Source organism: Notechis scutatus, chromosome 3, assembly GCF_049901735.1.
Source record: "Notechis scutatus isolate UNSWTSFEM ecotype Mainland chromosome 3, rNotScu1.2, whole genome shotgun sequence".
Classification (NCBI taxonomy): Eukaryota; Metazoa; Chordata; class Lepidosauria; order Squamata; family Elapidae; genus Notechis; species Notechis scutatus.
Genome location: NC_142011.1, coordinates 120,197,979 through 120,216,665, shown reverse-complemented (window position 1 = coordinate 120,216,665; position 18,687 = coordinate 120,197,979). Strand labels below are relative to the sequence as shown.

Here is an 18,687-nt window from a genome sequence, read left to right as displayed (position 1 = left end):
TTTTAATGTCTGAATTGAGAAATTGAATGTTGCTGATTTTCCTTTCATCCTACTCTATTCATTTCCATGAGAAAAATGCATTCTGGATCTTATGTCTAACTTCTTAGGCCAATTTAAATGTTTTCCCGATTCTGAATGTGTCATGAATGCCCTGAACCTGAGAAGCTATTATGAGGTACGGAAACCAGTGTATGCACTGGCAGAAGCTCGGCTGGCTTAGAGAGATATTTTGAATGTTAGAGTTTGGTTTGTCTTTGGCATTCCAAACATGCCATAGGAAGTGGGGGTGAGTTCATTTCTTATATATTTAGGAGGCTTTTTTTCTCACTGGCTAATAACAAAAATGGTATGAGGCCAGGGAGAAATAATTATCCACATATTATTTTGTCCATAACAGCAATTTTCTCTTACAGTCAAAAAGAAAAGTTGTCCTTGGTTCTGTTTGCCATTATATGATAAATCAGAGATCTAGGGGTATTGGGAAGTTTCTTGCTTAAAAGCTTTTGTCTGAGGTACCTCTTGCTAAGAAACTATTCAGGGTCAAACATTTTTTTCAATCTCTATGTCAATTGCACTGATATAAATTCATAATTATTACTTTGTCATTAGACAGTTTTAAAACACCAGCTAATGTTTGTAAATTGTACGGTTATTCATACCATGATATTCTGTTTTAATACAATGATAAAACAAAGTTATGAAAATAATGTTAAATTCCTTGCAAAATAGTTTGAAACATTAAGTTTATAATTATGCAACTGCTGTGCAGCACAGTTTTCAGTATTTTTAATATTAAAATGTAATGAGAATATTATTTTTTCTGCTTTTTAACAATTCAGTAATCAGTTCAATAATAATCTGGCTACTGTTTGGATCTGTAAATACATGAGACACTTTTCTTAATCTTTTGTATAAAAATTATTGCAATATATAAATTGCAGTTTATAATTAATGAAATCCCCCCTCCCACAGTACAGTTTATACTATTTAAAACTCATATTAGAACTAGGGATTTTACTTTTGCTCTGATAATGCCAAACCAAACAACAAATTATACATAGTGGCCACCTAAAAAATACCTTTCACAAAACCTCTAATCTCTTATAGCTGAGCCTATAAACAAAATGTCTATTTAATTTAGTGTATTCTACTTGAATAATGGCAAGTCTTATTTATATGCAGAAATGGTACAGAAACAAATCTTCTAAACTTATGTAGTGCAAGAATTCTGCCTGCCCAAATTGGTTTGAGAATTTCCCTTTCAATTTGACTCATTAGAATATTACACCCTTTTAACATATAACTTCTTAGGCAATTAAACATTTCATTTCCTAAGTCAATATCAGAGAGGAAATTGCACGGTTTGAAATGTAGAACATTCCAATGACAACTCTGAATATTTTTCTTTTGTATTATCCCATTACTTATTCTGCAACAAAGTATATGTCCTAGTTATTCTTGATGCAAGAAAAATGAAAAGTAGTAAGGTTTACTTTAAAGAAGAAATGCTTCAGTGTTGAACATGTGTTTTCTAGTGAAAAGAATGAACTCCCACTGCAGGTGTCCAAAAGTTCCTTACTAACAAAGCATTATATATTATTTTTATTTTCAGGAGCTACTTATTTATACTTGAGATTAATACATGAATATCAGGAGGAAAGCCATTGTATTTGGTCTCATCTCCAGCCTAAATTTGGGAGGGTAATTTCTTCCATAGACAAACTGTTAAAAGTTCACAATCTTCAATTGTTTCTTTTAATACCACAATCAGTTGAAACTTTTCAATTTTTCCAGGAAAGTGTAATAATATAACCAAAGCCATTGAGAATCATTCTTCCAGTCCCTCCATCCTTCTGTATAAAATCACATGGTTTTTACTGAGAAGTTAATTTTCCAGTCCACACTCAATTTCCCAGCATGACACTGGGACTGTTTCTCAAAATTTCATAAAACAGTTTCTCTAACATATTTTTTTCATTCTACTTAATTGTATAACCAATGTTCAAGTAGGGGAAGATAACCTAGAATGCAATACTTGCTGTGGTTATGCTACTGCTAATCTCAACTGGGTTTATGTTATTTATACAATGCCGTTTCATTATTTTCAAGATTTTTTGGCTTCTCAGAAATTAATTTTAATAAGTTTCTGCATTTCAGAATTATAAAATTGATATTAACACAGTTCAAATAGCAGTTCTTTTTAAAAAGATATTCACATTTTTTTGACATCAATACATATAAACAATTAATTGACATTAACAATAACATTCAAACTCTTTTCAGACAATAAAGAATTATGATATGAAAGGAGAAAGGGATTAGACTGTGCCCCTGACACTGCCCCTGAATCTTTACATGTTCCTTCATGTACAGTTCATCAAATGCTAGGTGCACAGAAACTTTTCAGGTGATGTGTCAGTCTTGCTTACCCTTACTGTGAATATTTGGCCATATTTAAATATTTGGCCATCTATCTGAAAAGAGGAACAGGTAAAGACTAGCCATAAAGAAATCTGAGGTCAATAGGGCTTACAGTCAGTGTTGGGGTACAAAATATTAAAATATGATGTAATATACATGCTTTTCCTTTTCTTTTTCCACCAATATATAAAAGTAAGTTCCTAGATATCTTAGATAATTTGACAAAACGGTCTAGGAGATTCTAAAATTCTCTATTTTTTCTTGAAAAGCCTCAGTGACAGAGAAGCTTCAAGCAGAAAAAGAAAGAAAGAAATTGGTCCTATGAGATCTTTGGTTAGGGCTATTATGCATTCCTGCAGAAACTGAATTTGGCCCCTACTCTTGAGGGAAGCAGGTGGCAAAATGTACTTGAGATGTCAGGATGTGAACTTTGTCCCTTTTCTACTTGCATTATGATGTCATATACAAGCACTTAAAGGTTGAGCATGTGTTGTGATGTCATAGTACATATTTTGTTTCATTAGTTTGAGGATGTGCTGATGCTCCTCCTATTGTTTGGATTTAGAAAATCTGTAAAGACACATCTCTGTCACCAAACTTTTAAATGCTAATTAATGTTTCAGTTGACTTTCAGCTGCCCTGGTTTTACAGACCTGCAAATGTCATAAACATGAAAACTGATCACAAAGCTATTTCTTCATCACTGTCATAACAGTCGCTAAATTGCTAAATAAAGACCATCTATGTTACAAATAGGTGTAATAAGAACCAGTACCAGGATTAGGTTTGTGATATTTTCAGCTGAAATTTTACCTGGTAATGTGATTTGTCATGTTACCACTTTTAACTGGAATCCAAATGCAGAACATACAGCATTGTTATAATCATCATCACCATTTTCATCCTTATCCTCATAATCAATATTTCCATCTTCCCATTCATAGAATATTTAAGGCATGTAACACATCTCATAAATACAACAAAATAAATAAACAAATAGAATAAAACAAGACAAACCTGTATTCAAATATATACAGTTCTAACGAACTGTTTTAGGGGAATTATCCAGACCATCCAGAACTCTTAATTCTTGATTTTATCTGCTGGATATGATTGAGAGGAAGAACCGGAACTATTATATTGCATAACAGAATCTCCAAGATCTAATCCACTAGGGCAGGAGTGTCAAACTGCAGGCTGCATCTGGCTCACAGAGTGCTTAAATCTAGTCTACAGGGCTGGCCTGGAAATATCAAAGAACCGGCTCGCGGTGCCCCTGCTGGCCAAAACAGGCTGTGGGGGACCACATGAGGCCCCTGTGTCCCATTTTCAGCCTCCACAGCCCCCCTGCAGCACTCTGCTGGCCAAGAATGGGCTGTGCAGAGGCCCTGCAAGGCTCCCGTATGGCCCATTTTTGGCCCCCACAGCCTTCAGCAGCATTCTGTACCCTGTTTTGGCCGGCAGGGTGTTGCAGGAAGCATCTGTCCCATTCCCTCCCCCACTCCCTGCCTTTCCACAGAGAACTACAGTGCTGATCCGGCCCTCAAAGAAATCCAGTTTGACACCCCTACACTAGGATATTAAGAAGAACTTGAACTTCCTTGAATTGCAGAGCCTCTTGGACTTATTAAAAGAAAAAAATCCAATCCAATGCATGCATGACTGCTACAATTCAATCATGTTTACTCCTGGGTAAACTTTTCAGGATTGCAATCCCAGTTAATAAATCAAAGGAATGATAAATTTTGGGGGCTCTTTTAAATAACCTTTTGGTTGTTTTGTTTTCTTTTGTGATTTTTTTTAAAATTATTTGGCTGGAAACAGGGGTGGGATTCTACCAGTTCGCACCTATTCGCTAGAACCGGTTGTTAACATTCTAAGCAGTTCAGAGAACTGGTTGTTAGAAGAAATTAGTGGCCTAATCCTGTAAGGAAGGCAGGAAGGAAACATTCTGGTGTTGCTTACAGAAACTGCCTCTCCATTAACCCTTATTACATTCTTGGCAGGACTAGACTTCCTGTCTCAGGAACTTCTCTGGAGTTTTTTTTCCTTCCTTTTCTGGTACTTTGCTTATGTGGAGTGACCATTCAAAGTTACAATGGCACTGAAAAAAGTGACTTATGACCATTTTTCACACTTATGACTGTTGCAGCATCCCTACAGACATGAGAGGCCAGGGAAGGAGATGTGTGCCTCGATGTGAGTGATAATTGAGTTGGCCACGCCCAGCCAATAACATGACCACCAAGCCACGTCCACCCAATTACATGACCACCAAGCCACCCCCACCAACTAAACCACGCCCACAGAATTGTTAAAAAATTTGAATCCCACCCCTGGCTGGAAACAACTTTGTCTCCTTTTACAACTAGATAGTCTCATTTGTATAACATGCTTAACTAAATCAAGAGAAGAGGAGATAGACTGTCAGGAAAAAAACGGTAATCCACTTGATTATATTCATACGGGTTCTAAGCTAAAACAACCCTGTAATTGTTTGGGGCTAAACTTAGTTCCCCAAGTCAACCTGAGGTAGGATGAAAGAATTATCAGAGATTAAAAGTCCTTCTAACATCAAAGATAGACAAATTATGTCAGTTTGATCTAGCGGTTAAGGCACCAGGCTAGGAAGCGGGAGACCATGATTTGAAGGTCCTGCTTTAGCCATGAAAGTCAGCTAGGTGATTTTGGGCCAGTCTTTCTCTCAGCTCAACTCATCTCACAGGGTTGTTGTTGTGGGGAAAATAGGAGGAGGGAGGTATGTTGTATATGTTTGCCACCTTGAGTTATTTGTAAAAAGAATACAGGCAGGAAACATACTAACAAATATTATAAAAAGATCCAACTAAAAAAAACTTTTCTAAACATCTTTAATCCTCCCCCTATAGTTATAGTTCTGGGTAAGGTCCTCCTGCTGAACCTGATGTGATGTTGTTGTGTATGAAAAAACCCACCACACCTTTTTTCTTGTCCAAGGGCAAAAAAAAAGAAAATACAGCAGCTGATTGCCTCCTGGGCTCTTTTGTAGCGTCTGCTCCCCGATTGGTCATCACAATTTATGCACCGCTGGCCCGTAGGAGGAATAGTGGCTTACTCAATTGACCATTTTGTGAGAACGTGGCATGGAAGGGATAGTCTGTCCTATTATCGTCAGAGAGCTGACGATACATTTCTCAATGTTGTCATAATATTTCAGAATTGACCCACAGTATTAATTTTGGATTTGGGGTTAGTTAATGAGTGCTGCTAAGTTATTTTCTGTATAACTTTTGATACAGGGAATTGCGTGGATAAAGAATAAAAAAATGGAGGCAGAGAAAAACTAGAAAATTGAATCAGTGTTTTCATAAATAATCAGTTGGTGTAGTGGGGGCTGATAAAGGTTAAACCTTTGAGAACTTTCTTGCACTTACAGTATATGGCATTTTTTACCTTGGAATCCTAATGCATGCAGCAGTAAAACTATAATTTATTATATGCTTATCTTATCCATACTTCTTAAAGAGGTTGCTTAACTATTAGGTGAGGCAGTTGCCTGTGTTTTTGGTGGTTCTCAATAAACAGAAGAACAGGGAAGATAATGAATACATGTGCAGTTTTATAAACAGAGCCTCAGGCGTAACTGTGGGATAACTAGCCACTGTACCGCTGCCTTGAAGGGTATACAAAACGATAGCAAGAAGTAATGATTTTAAACTACAAAAAATGAACTGTAGTGATTTTTAATATAATTCTAGAGGATCCTTTCATACTGATTTGCTCACTGAGAAATATCTGAATAGAAGTTTTTATTGGGGTCTCAATGCAATTTATTTTTTTAATTGAAAGTGTTTTTGTTCCCCAACCAGAGTTTCTTTTAGAAGATGGTAGCTGTATAAATTTGTTTAATTAATTAATTAATTAATTTCTCACAGACATATTCTAGATCTTTCTCAGGGTAATGACCGCTTGAAGACATGTGTGAGGCCTGTTCTTTTGCTTTTGTTTTTCTATCAACTACTAGGAATTATATGTTTTCTATGGATTTATATATTAAATAGCCTCACTGACCTTGCAGAAACCACAACACAAGATTAAACTTTCCTAAAGAAGAGTTTTGTTCAATTAAATCTATGTTGAATTTTATAAGTGGTTTGCACTTTCTTGGCTCAGAGTAATAGAAGAATAAATAAATTAGAATCCTGTAATTACCTTGTTGTTGTTTTAAAAATCACTCTTTGGAGAGATTAAATGGAGAAATTAAATGGAGAATGAATAATTTTAATGAGATTAAATGGAAAGATTAAAATACAAGGCTACTTAATGTACTATTTTTATATGGACAAACACTATTGTGCCATTTTTGGTAATGTTGCTAATAAATACATATTTTATTTCCTAATGAAAAGTGTCCCATTATTTTAAAGCATTTTATTTTAAATTCCTGATTATTTATTGTATAGTTATTTTGTACTTAGTTAAAATGGAATATGTATACCTACATAGAATCATGAGCTATAATACTTTGAGGTGAGGCAAGATGTTACTTTGACAGACATATGTTCATCGTTTACATTAGGTGATAGTAAACAAGATGAGGATGTTGACATCTATATATAGTACAGTAGACAGGTGAAAATACTTGATTTGCATTGCATGATTCATTGCTTCCATTAATTATTTCCGTAGTGGATCCCTTCTAGTCATTCTAATAATTCTTTGTGCTTGTGTTAGCAAAAACAGAGAAAGCTGCAACCCCAAATTCTTAAAGGACTTACTGATATTTTAGAAAAAGAGGATTCTGTTATTGCAACCAAGACAAGGTCTAGATTGTAGTATTTTTTGTGCATCAGATGAATCACTGCTCCTTTAAAATGCAATTGCTGCTCAGGAGGAATATATAATTAATAGAGTGTAAGAGTAGCTGTGGCTAAAATTGGAGTACAAGGCACATTCTACTATATAACATATAAATGCAGGGGAAATGTAGGATGTGTTAGAAAAGTTAAGGAATGTTTATAAACTAGAATACTACATTTGTGACCCCCAAATGCTGCCATGTGCTTTTTAAAAAGCCTATTAAGTATTTGTGAGCATGGAGATGTGCATAGAAACAAAGTTTTCAAAGTATGTGACTATTCATTTTTATTTCACTGTACATGCCTATTGGAAATAAATGTCATGCCAAGGCCATCTTTTCTTCCTGAAGAGCTTAGATTATAGCACTGTTTTTTTTCTTTTAGAAAAAAAAACCCCTTTGCAGGCAATGATAATGCTAGGTGCAGAGATTTCTTTGCTTTTTTGAGATACTGCCCTACCCACACTCTCCAATTGCTTTTTCTTACCCAGTACTTTCAAGTTCAAGTTCCCCTCAATTAAACATTGTCACCTTAAAGTGTGTCTTTTCTGTGGTGCCACCATCCTTTGGAACACAATTCCCCCCTACCCTGAATGTAGATGGCCACTACTACTGGGATTCTAGAAAGCCCTTAAGAAATGGCTCTGTTCCCAGGCCTAGCGTTAATGTGTTTGTTAATGTGTATGTGGAATCTTGTCGTATTGATACTATGCTTGTTTTAGTCTGGGCTGCCTTTTTATATATGTTTTAACTGTTTAAATTGTTTCACAAACTTAACTCTCCAACTGCTTTTTGTATTTTGCAAGCCACCCAGATTGGGTGGTTATAACTCATTTAAAAAATGTAATTGAATTCAAATTGAATTGAACCTAGGAAGATGGGTTCAGTTACTGTCTATTGTTGTATTTCCATTTTAATGTTATATTTATATTTTAATTTACCTTTATTTTTATTCAAGGTCAGAGACACATAGAGCAAATTGCAGATGATGGAATAAAGCTCCCTCTGAGCATTTTCCAGTTCTCTATTGATCTGGAGTTATTCAGCCTTATCATCACTCCAAATGAAAGTTCTTTTTCATTTCTAAAATGCATCCCAGACTGCCTAATGGGAGGATGTGCAGTTGAAAATTTGTAATAGTAGTTGAAATGTTTTTCAGAATGCTCTTGTGCTGATTTTTAAAATAAGAATTTAGTAAGAAAGTTCCATGGAATTCTTCAGTACATGGATTGAAAACTGTTGATATAATATTGCATATGAAAGTATATGCAAGCATATATCATGCCTTCTAGGAGGGAAATTTAGTTTTAATCAAGCCCAGTTTCCTCTGTGCAGAGCAAAATGGAAATCTGAATGGAGGCACAATGTCCTTAATATTGGATATGGTCCCCTATAATTGATCTCTCTATATATAATACAATCAGGTAAACAAAGGTAGAATTAATATCTATAGCTGTCTTTGCAATGTCCTCATTCTTGAAGGTATTTCTGCTGCATTGCAAGATCTATCAACTGTCCCAACTTGGTTACAAAAGAAAGACTCTCAAGTCCATTGTTAATAGGAGTAAACTTTACTAAACCAAATGGTTAAAAAGCTGAATCTGAGATTTTTGCACCCAAAGCATATAGTTAACTTTTACCTTGTTCTCATCTCCCCCCCCCCCCGATTATCAACAGGTGTCCAATTGGGTGTTAATAAATTGTTTGGATAACAGTCCCTGTCTTTTCAGACTGGATGGTTCTGCATTCCACAGTGTGACCTTGGAATAGTTGGTGGCTCTCACAGGATGGCATGATGCAGAGTTTCAATTCCTCTCATGCCACCCCCTCCCCTTGGAGTATGACAGGCTGACAGCAGGCAATGCATGGCGTAGCAGGATGGCCGTCCTGACAAGATCAGAGAAAGGACTTATCTAGCTCTTCCTGTGGCCAAGATAGAATTATTTGGTGCAGCCTACTTGCATTTATTGAACAAGGCTTTTGCTTAATCTATTTTGGACAGTTTTTAAATGCTTAGTTTCTCTTTTTCATCATGAGATTAACATTTTTGTTAAAATTTAATTTTGTACTAGGGAAACTGTGTAAGACAGTTTACCAAAACATTGGGCTGAATAGCTGCAGCTCCATAGTAGGGGACGTATGTAGTGTGCAAATGTCACATGTTCCATTCGGAGCAGTTCCACTGCTGGCATTTGGAGGGCTGTTGCCACACTTGATATAGGAAACTGGTCTGACTGCTATTATAAGACAGCCTGTATTTGATACAGGCCATCCTCTTTCACTGTGTTTCTCTGAGGTAGATACTGAATCCATTTTATGGATTATTACCAGTTTTTAGATAATTTTGTTTTTAAAAAGGATGTTTTGTTGTAAATAACAAGATACATTTTAATATTTATGTTAATGATTTTAATAATTGATTATGTGCCTTCAAGTTGTTATCAACTCTTATTCACCCGATAGAAACACTTTATCCATCACAATCTGGGCCTAGCCTCATTTTTCAGTTCTTCAAAACAGTGCACTGCAATTGAGTCCATTCATCTTGCTCTGGTCACCCTGTTCTTCTCTTTCCTTCCACCTTTTCCAGCATTAGAACTTTCTCCAGAAATAATTTTAATAAATCCTTTATGAAATAGATGGTGACTGATCTTTCAATTTACATACAGATTCAATAAACTTGAATAAACACAATGCTCAGTAGATTTATAAACATATTTAATAACTGTATAATATGAGTTCCCACTCAAAACAAAAAAAGCAAAAGCTGTTAATGCAAGTTTCAATATTTATATTATTTACTGTGTAAGATATAAATTGAAAACAGGTGGAAAAAATAGAACATTAGTAACTTTGGAAATCAAGCTATATAAAAAGAAGAAACCAGGGAAAAGCTGTGGTTCTTCGTAGAAGACAACAGAAAGCTTAAGCAGAATAATAAATATAAATAAGTAAATGGTATTTACACCCTGAAATTGGAGCATGTCATGGAGGCAAGGGAAAGCAATTTTATGGGGAGGAATCAGTGCGCAGTTATTACACTCTTTCTCCTTCTCCTCATCCCTTGAAAAATAATATTAAATGCTTAATAAGGCACTAAGAAATGGCAGGCTGGAAGCATGGGAAAAGATTGTAGTGTTGCTCTTTAAAAATATTTTTCAAAGCAGCCAGATGCATTCCTTTATCTTTGGCAAAACAAGGGCAACATTGTTTCTGTCTCCCTGTCCAACATACAGAAGTAGACCACATCACACACACACACACACACACACACACACACACACACACACACACACACACACACACGACCCATCTTCAGCAATTACATAAGAAAAGCAAATTCAAAATGAATGTTGCTCTTCATGCTACTGTGTCTTTGCTGTCTTGCTAGAGGAACAGGCCTGTCTGCTTCTTTTCCACTATATAGATTTTCATGGCATCTTTCCTGCCACTTTCCTCAGTTAGGCTTCTGTGTCTTGCTTCCAAGGGTGTCCGGGGGTGGGGGGGCAATTAAATGGATGTGGGTCACCCAAGCAATTCAGTCTTTCTGAACAAAACTGCTCAGTGGCAGTTTTGATCTAAATAACTATTGCTTTTGTGAGGTAAGTGATAAATACTTCAGATATGACCAAGCAACCAGGACTGGGAGATTGTGACTTGTGCCTAGAGTCTTGACTTGTGCCGGAGGGGACTCTGTCCCATTTGTGGGCTTGACCACAACTTTAGGAGGCTCTATTGCTCCTGGCAGTTTTAGCGTTTATTTGAAGCTTTCTGGATTAGAGAGTTCTCAGTCAGCTACTGTTACCTAGGAGGGCAGGTTATACAATTTTCAAATACTGTATTTTATCATCCTCAGTTAAGATTACTTGAAAGCAGCAGATAGAGGTCAAGGTAGAAACTAATATAAAATCTAAGCCTAAAAAAAGAACTAAATATTTTCAGCTAGAGGGTCTATAGATGGGTTCAGAATTAAATCACTACAGAAAATGTTATTTTTGGCTTTAAAGAATGATTGGTCTAGAATTCTTACTAAAAAAAAAAAAGGTTTTGTAATCTTAGCACAAATAAAGTTGTAGATAAATAGAAATGAGATTTTTTTTTTTCATATTAACACAACTAAAGAGGTAGAGAAGAAAATAATAGGGAAAGATAGAAGCATATGCCGGAGATTTATTTTTAAGTATATTTGCATAGTTGAAAAAAGAAAAGTAGGGACAGAGAACATAGTGTTTAAAATAAATATTTGTGCAACTCAAGATCATTTTAATGCTGTCAAATTTAAATATGACGTAAATTTTAAAATAAAACACAGTGCATTATATATTGTATTTCAAGTATGTTATCAATAGTTATGTTATTCAATGAATACTCTAACCTTCCATTCCATTTGATGGAAAAATATTTAGTTCCATTGCCATTTTAAGGGTGAACTCCACTCTTCTTTCCTCCTCCCACTTGGTCATGAGAAGGAGTCAAACAGATTTCAGTTCAGTTTTCATACGTGGCTGGTTTGCCTTATGTGAGAAATGGAAAAATGATTAAAATAAAATCTAGATTGCAAAATAATTTAGCAAAATAATTCAGGATTTTGTTATTGTTTTGTATAGAACAAAAAAAAAAGTTTTTTTTTAATCTAATGTGGGTGGATTTCAGAAAGGGAAACTGCACTTGAAGGTGGAAACTGAAAACAGATGCAAAGTAAATTATGGAGATTTTTAGAATTTTTGGCCAAAGAAATAGATTAGGCTCACACACAACAAAAATCTAATTTCAACCTCACCCTACCCCAAAAGCTAACATTTGGAAGAAACTTTCTTTATTTCAAGAGAACCTTATATTTTTTTGAGCACCATAAAATGATTTTGTTAGATAGACAGTCTCCAAATCATACAGAAAAAAATCCGAAAGACTGGTTCTCAAGGACTGCTTAAGCTCATGTGAGGGGTTTGAGCCAGCTTGTAGAAATATCAAAAACACACTATCCTGACATAACTGCTTGGAAATTTCCATCTAGAGTTTGCCATGGAAGGAAAGCATAAACTAATTTTTATGGAAGGAAAGCATAAACTAATTCCTGGAATTTAGACTTGCAAGTAAGTGACAATGCATTCCTCAGTGTGTTTATTCAGAAGCAAGTAACCCTGGATTTAATAAAATCTAGTTTCTGGCATATGCATGCAGAAAGACAAATTTTGTAACTACTTTTTTTTTCTCCTAGAGAATGCAGTATACAGTGAAAGGCAACTGAGCAGCATAATAAAATCTTACATTCATAAGATAATTTAATTCAAGTTGCAAACCAATAGGTTTTCGTTGTTCAAGCATTAGCTAGAAAATATATGGTTCTCTCTTTTTTATTTAAAATATATATTTCTCTATATTGTTTGTTAAATTGGATTAAATCAATTTGCCCTATGACACTGATCTTCTGCTTTACACAAAAATAATTGACCCTTGAAAATGCAATACACGGTAATTTAAACATATGATCAGTCTGGAAAAGTTTTACTAGTTTGGTATTTATTTCAACAGAGCATGATGGTAAGAATAAATTGTAAACTTTCATATTTTCTTATTTTCAGGAAACGGAGGACCATGTTGCATTCCTGATAACTGTTCCCACCGCTCTGGCAATTTTCTGTGCCATATTTATCCTTGCCTGTGTAGAACCATTATTCAAAAAGTTCCTACGTGTTTTCTCTGTGGTTGTCTGGGTATGCCTTGTTGCCATGGGATATCTCTTCATGTGGTTTGGAGGAATAATCTGTCCATGGGACCAGGTAGGCTTTGATTTTTTTGTTTTTATACAAAACATTTCTATCAGTTTGAAGGAATACTTGATTTTATTAAAACCTAGACAACCCATGATCCATTGGGAGATCCTTTTAGAGATATTTCCTTACCAGATTCCTCAATGTCTTCAATAGTGAAAGAACCTATAATATACCGGCCTCACTGGAAAAGTTGAGATACATTCAAAGATGTATCTAATTATATACCTCTAAAACTGTTACCATGACCTTCAACTGGGTGAAATGGTGCATGATAGGATAACATTTTTTGAATCTCAAGTGGCTAATTTACAGAGTGCATGCCCAATCTGGGAACTATTATTCCTGAGAAAATGAAAGTTGTGAAAGTTATGTCTGCATCAGTGTTATTGGGCTGCTGCTATAGCCAGTGATCTTCATTTTCAACATTCTGTGACAGTTTCCCAGCCAGTCACACACTCCCCTGTTCCTTCTCACACCTAGCAACAGCCACTTATTTGCCTGCTAGAAAGGGAAGGGGGAAGGAAGGAAGGGAGGTACAGGGAAGACAAAATCCCCATCACCTTCCAGCCCATGCCACTTCCCTACATCCTCCTCCAATATGTGCCACCATGCTGCATGTCTTCCCTTACCCTTGCGGCATGCCATGCATCATCCCTGATTGCTGTGGCATCTCTCACACATTCCTATGACCTCCATTCATTTTTTTGCACCACTCCTTATGTGCCCTAATTGACTCACATAGTACCTCTTACATATCCCATGTCTCACATACCTTTCTTGATCCATGCCACTTTCCCTGTTCAGCACCTTTTGTGCACTCCCAAGCACACTTTTCAACATACACTGTCCACCAGCACACTCCTAGCAAGTGTGGCATCTCTGATACATACCCATACCCAATCCATAGCACCTCTCGTGTATCTCACACATCTCCATAGATCCCATCATTCTCTTCCTTACTTGGTAGCAACAACATATCTGCCTGCTGGCCTTGGGCCTTGCAACTTCCTGCCGGATTCCCCACTGATTTCCAGGAAGGAAGGAAGGATTTATGATACTCCCTGCCAGTTTCCCACAAGGAAACTCAATGGGGAAGCTGGCAGGAAGTTGGAAGTCACTCCTGCTTCCACTGTTTTTTGTTTTTTGTTTTGCTTATCCATGGTCATTCTATTTCTCTATTTAGGTAAGGAAATATCTCTGAAACAATGACCTAATAAGGTGCCTGCTGTCTATTATACGACTAAAACTCTTGTTCCCATAACCTTTAACTTGGCGAAACAGTGCATTATAGGGCAACAATTTTTGACCAAAGTGCCATAAATGGTCTAACTTACCATAAGTGTCCAAAATCTGGAACACATGACTGCCAAATTCAAATTTGGCAAATTTTACAAAACATGTTACGACATAAAAATTACCATAAAATAGTATATGACATCATACAAAATGTAATAAAACATTTTCTGTGCTGATGTTTGATATGTTCAACATGTTTTTTCCCCAAAGCAGATAACTCTCTGAATATATCCCAATTTTTCCAATGAAGGCATTACATAGAGGTTCTTTACAACATGTTCTGTATTATGACATAAACTATTTTATGATAATTTTAATGTCATAACATGACATTTGAAGCAATTTTGTTCAAAATTTATGCCTAGGGTGCACCGTTTTGCTTAGTTAAAGGTTTTGAAAACAAGAGTTTTAGCTGTACATAGATATTGGGGGAGGAATGGATTGAGAAAGTTAACAAGTTGAGACTCCTCATGACTGAATAGAAAAACTTCCATTGTCAAGAGCTGAAAACAGACAGTGTTTTTGTTGAATGATCGAAAAGTCAAGTTGATGTAGTTTGAAATGTAATAGTTTTTCTTTTCGATCAGCTGGTTAGCTCATAAGGTCGTTCCAGATTCAGGAAAATCAGCTGCCTATGAAACATACAACAAACTCTTTATTCTCTTTGACCCTCTTTTATTTCAAAATAGAAGTAGGTTAAATTTAGAAAATCTGAAAAAAGAGAAGTGGATTTACTTGAATTATTATTTTTTAATTTAAGTAAATAATGTGAGATGATCTTAAGAACAATTTTAAAAACACACATGGCCTCAAATTGCAGAAGAATTGCATAAAAATCTTCAGTTGAGAACTATGCAGGAACTGTGCTAGAAATTTAGAATGGGAATTTTCCTTTACCCTTCTCTTGGAATACTATGTCTTAAAGTAGCCACAAGAAAGATTATAGGATTGGACTAAAATTAAGGTGTATCATATAGCAAAGCAACAGCTTGTAGCTCTTTCCCGCAGCTGCTCATCTATTCCTCAAGTGCTTGAAAAGTAGCTAGAGGCCTGCATTAAATGACACAAATTGTGACACCTGAGGCTGAGAGGGAAGAAATTTAACACTATTACACTTACCTAAATCTTGATCAAACCCACCATCTAGGGAAACTAAATTGTAAATGATGAAGTGTTATTTGACAGAGACGGAAAAAAACAATTGTACTTTCATGTTGGGCGTCTGAAGATACTATTGAAAGCAGTGCTCAAATCAAAGTACGATTTAACTTGTCCTATGGCATGTATAGCAAAATAACTTCTGAGGAAATAGCATTTTTGGAATTCAATAGAATATTTGAAAAAGGCTTTTAAGCAACCACCAAATAAATTGTTGCCATCAGCAGGAATCTGCTGCTGCCAGCCAGGCAGTAAGGACTGTCTGTCTCTTGCTTCTTTGCAGTGACTCATTAGAATGAGCATGCATTAGGGGATTAAAAATGAAATGCATCCAGTTTTAAAGAATTGACCTGAAACTCTCAGAAAGGTCCAGAATGAGGAAAGGTCTTATTTTGACCAGTGTTAAGACAGAAGTTGTCAGTTCTGAGGCTGATTAATGACATTACCAAGACTTTCATCCTAGTCAGATATCATATACTTTATGTACAGATATTAAAGAAATCAAATACATTGCCTTTTAGATTTTAGATAAATACTTTCATTGACAATGATAATAATTTTCTTTACTTTTTTTGCCATTCATTGTAGCTCTGTACAGCTTTAGAGTTATACGGGATATATTGAATTTTTTAATATTCAAGTATAAGACACAAAACTAGAAATGTGATAGATAGCAATACCCTGCAACCTATTTTAAAATGTCTTCAGAGTGCTTTATATGGCACCTACCCCATTTCTTCATGATTCTAAGCAAAGTTTTTTATTATTATTCTTCAGATGTTGAGTTTATTATTTCCAATTAACTGTTGCTTGTATTGATTATTTTGGGCATTTTTTTTATTGCTAGAACGTTATCATGTGGTCTTGGCTTTCTACTAAGCCATATAGGGCAGTTGGTCTTCAAACTGTGTATGTGTGTCTCCCCAAAATTTGCTGTGGTACAAAGATGGACTTTAAAAGTCCCATGAAAAAGAAGGAGACGAGCCACTAAATATATTATCTTTCATTTTCCATGTGTTTCAATTCTAAATCAATATTTATTTATTTAGCGAATGGCAAATACATGGGCTTATAGTAGTTCAAATGTTAATGTCCAGTCCACCCAGCCATTCAAGGACAGGGTGGTCTATGTTGAAAAAAATCAGACATTGGGCCGGTGTAAGCTCTTGATGGACATTTGGACACAATATGATGGATATTTTGTTGAGCATCACAGTCACACTGAGGAGTAGAGACAAGACCCCACTTAAACAATGAGTCCTGGCAGACAGCATGTTCGGTACAGATCCTGTTCAGAGTTGACCATTGCCGTTGCCATGTTAGAGAGACAGGAGTTCTACAAAGATGTCTGACTGCCAACTGTCGTTAACTGACAATTCTTCAATGTAGTCTGGCTGCCAATTGTTGCTAGTTGTTTGGTTCACACCGTCATGCTGTCCAGAGTGCACCACGAGGAGGCAAACAGCATCATACCTCTCTAAATCAATAATATTTTAATGACCAGTTCATGGAACATGTTATATTAGAATCTTTCAGCCCTCCATCTGTAAAGGGAATGTATTTGTATAGAAGAGCAATCAGTAATCAGCACCTCTGTCTGAAATGGTATAGCCCAGAAATAAATTAATCACCTTAGACTGAGCTAGATCTAAGTATGAGCAATAACATGTTTTTTAATGTTCCTAATATGTAATTCATTTTCCTCTGCATTGATTAAAAACAGTTGATAACAGCCTTAGCCCTTAAAATAGTAATCCTATTTGTTTTGATTGAGAAAAGAAGAATGCTCTAGTCTAGTACATGCACACACACACACACACACACACACACACACACACACACTAGAAAAGGAAGGACTAAACTCTTTTTCTTTATGGTGTTTATTTGTTTGTTGATTCAGGTTGAAAAAATTGTCATGCAGTATTTTGAATCCTATCAGCAATAATGATAGCTGTGAATAATAGTAGGTTTCTGTATGGCTAGGATATCCCATTGGTGGTGATGGGTTTTACTCAATCACCACATTTGATGCTTGGCAGATTTCTGGCTTTTCTTGATTTTTCTCTTTAAAGAGAAAATTAACTGAGAAATAGGTTTCTTGCAAAGTGAAATGCTAGGACCGAATGCCATCTCTGTTTCTAAAAAATGCCAATGACCCCCACATATTTGGCAAATACTGAGTCGTTGTAGTGCAATACTTCATTTTGAAGTAGAACAAAATAAGTTAAGCTGGAAGGGTAGAAGTAATACTGACAGAGGCAGAAAAGCTTTCTCTAAACTCCTTGGGTTTTAGTTGTCTATGTGCATATGGATTATTCTGAATATCACAACTTTGTCTTCAGTGCAACATGTCCGGTACGAAAAATTGGATTTCAAAAAATAGTTTGTTTTTTGGAATTCATCCAGCTTCAGCCTTGTTCTTAGCCAAGCTATTTTTGTTTAGCTTCATTAGTTCATTCTTGTGATTGACCATTCCAGCTGTGGCAGGGATTGAATGAGTGGGCAAAATCCCAAATCTCAGAGCTGTTTACTGTGAGAGTGTTGAAAAATGCTCCATATCCAATAGTGTTTACTAGCTCCAGAGTCTGGATTTTTTTATATCTAGAGAGGTTGAAGATTCATCATGGGCTGTGTGAAAAGTGTTAAGATAGCCAATGGAAAGCTTCTTATTTGTTTGGATTCTCTGATAAGAAGTGAAGAAATCTATAGATGTCTGATACTTCTGTTGTGTCTTTATTGTTAGATGATCCTAGAAGTGCTCCATGGCTAGTCAGATCCCAGGCATCAAATATGCAGAACAGGTTTACCAGATCCTTTTTTTTTTTTTCAACTCAGGGTTTCTTTTTCTCACTTCCCCCTTTTTAAATTTTCCTGCTTCAGCAGGAAGAAGGGGGCTAGCAGAGAGGGGAAGAGTGTGAGGTTGCTGTTTCTGGGACGAGTGGACCCGGGACCACGTCTGGGTTCAGCTCACCTGGCTTCTCTTCCTCACAGCCAACTTTTTTTGGGGGGGGGGTGTTTTCAGGCCGTTTTTCGGGCCATAGAAAGAAGAGGGTAATGTAACCATGGAGTAAGTAGTAAATGTATAATTATATTTAGAACTACTATAAAGAAGATTTAAAGCTATTTTTTTGTATCATTTTCCCTATCTTTTCATATATATTTTTGTCTGTTGCATTTTTAGTTATCTTTCTTTCTTTTTCT

The 18,687-nt window shown here is 35.9% G+C and overlaps 1 protein-coding gene across 4 annotated transcripts in view; it reads left to right on the top strand.

The window, feature by feature from the left end:
- ADCY2 (adenylate cyclase 2) overlaps nt 1-18,687 on the top strand; it is a 156,592-nt gene that overhangs the window by 4,199 nt on the left and 133,706 nt on the right. For all 4 annotated transcript variants that reach the window (XR_015748762.1, XM_087961099.1, XM_087961100.1 and 1 more), the window contains exon 2: nt 12,841-13,038. Coding sequence is in view for 3 of the 4 variants with exons in the window: in XM_087961099.1 (XP_087817225.1) it covers nt 12,841-13,038 (198 nt within the window). In the remaining variant the exon portion in view is untranslated. The remainder of the gene's footprint in view (nt 1-12,840; nt 13,039-18,687) is intronic.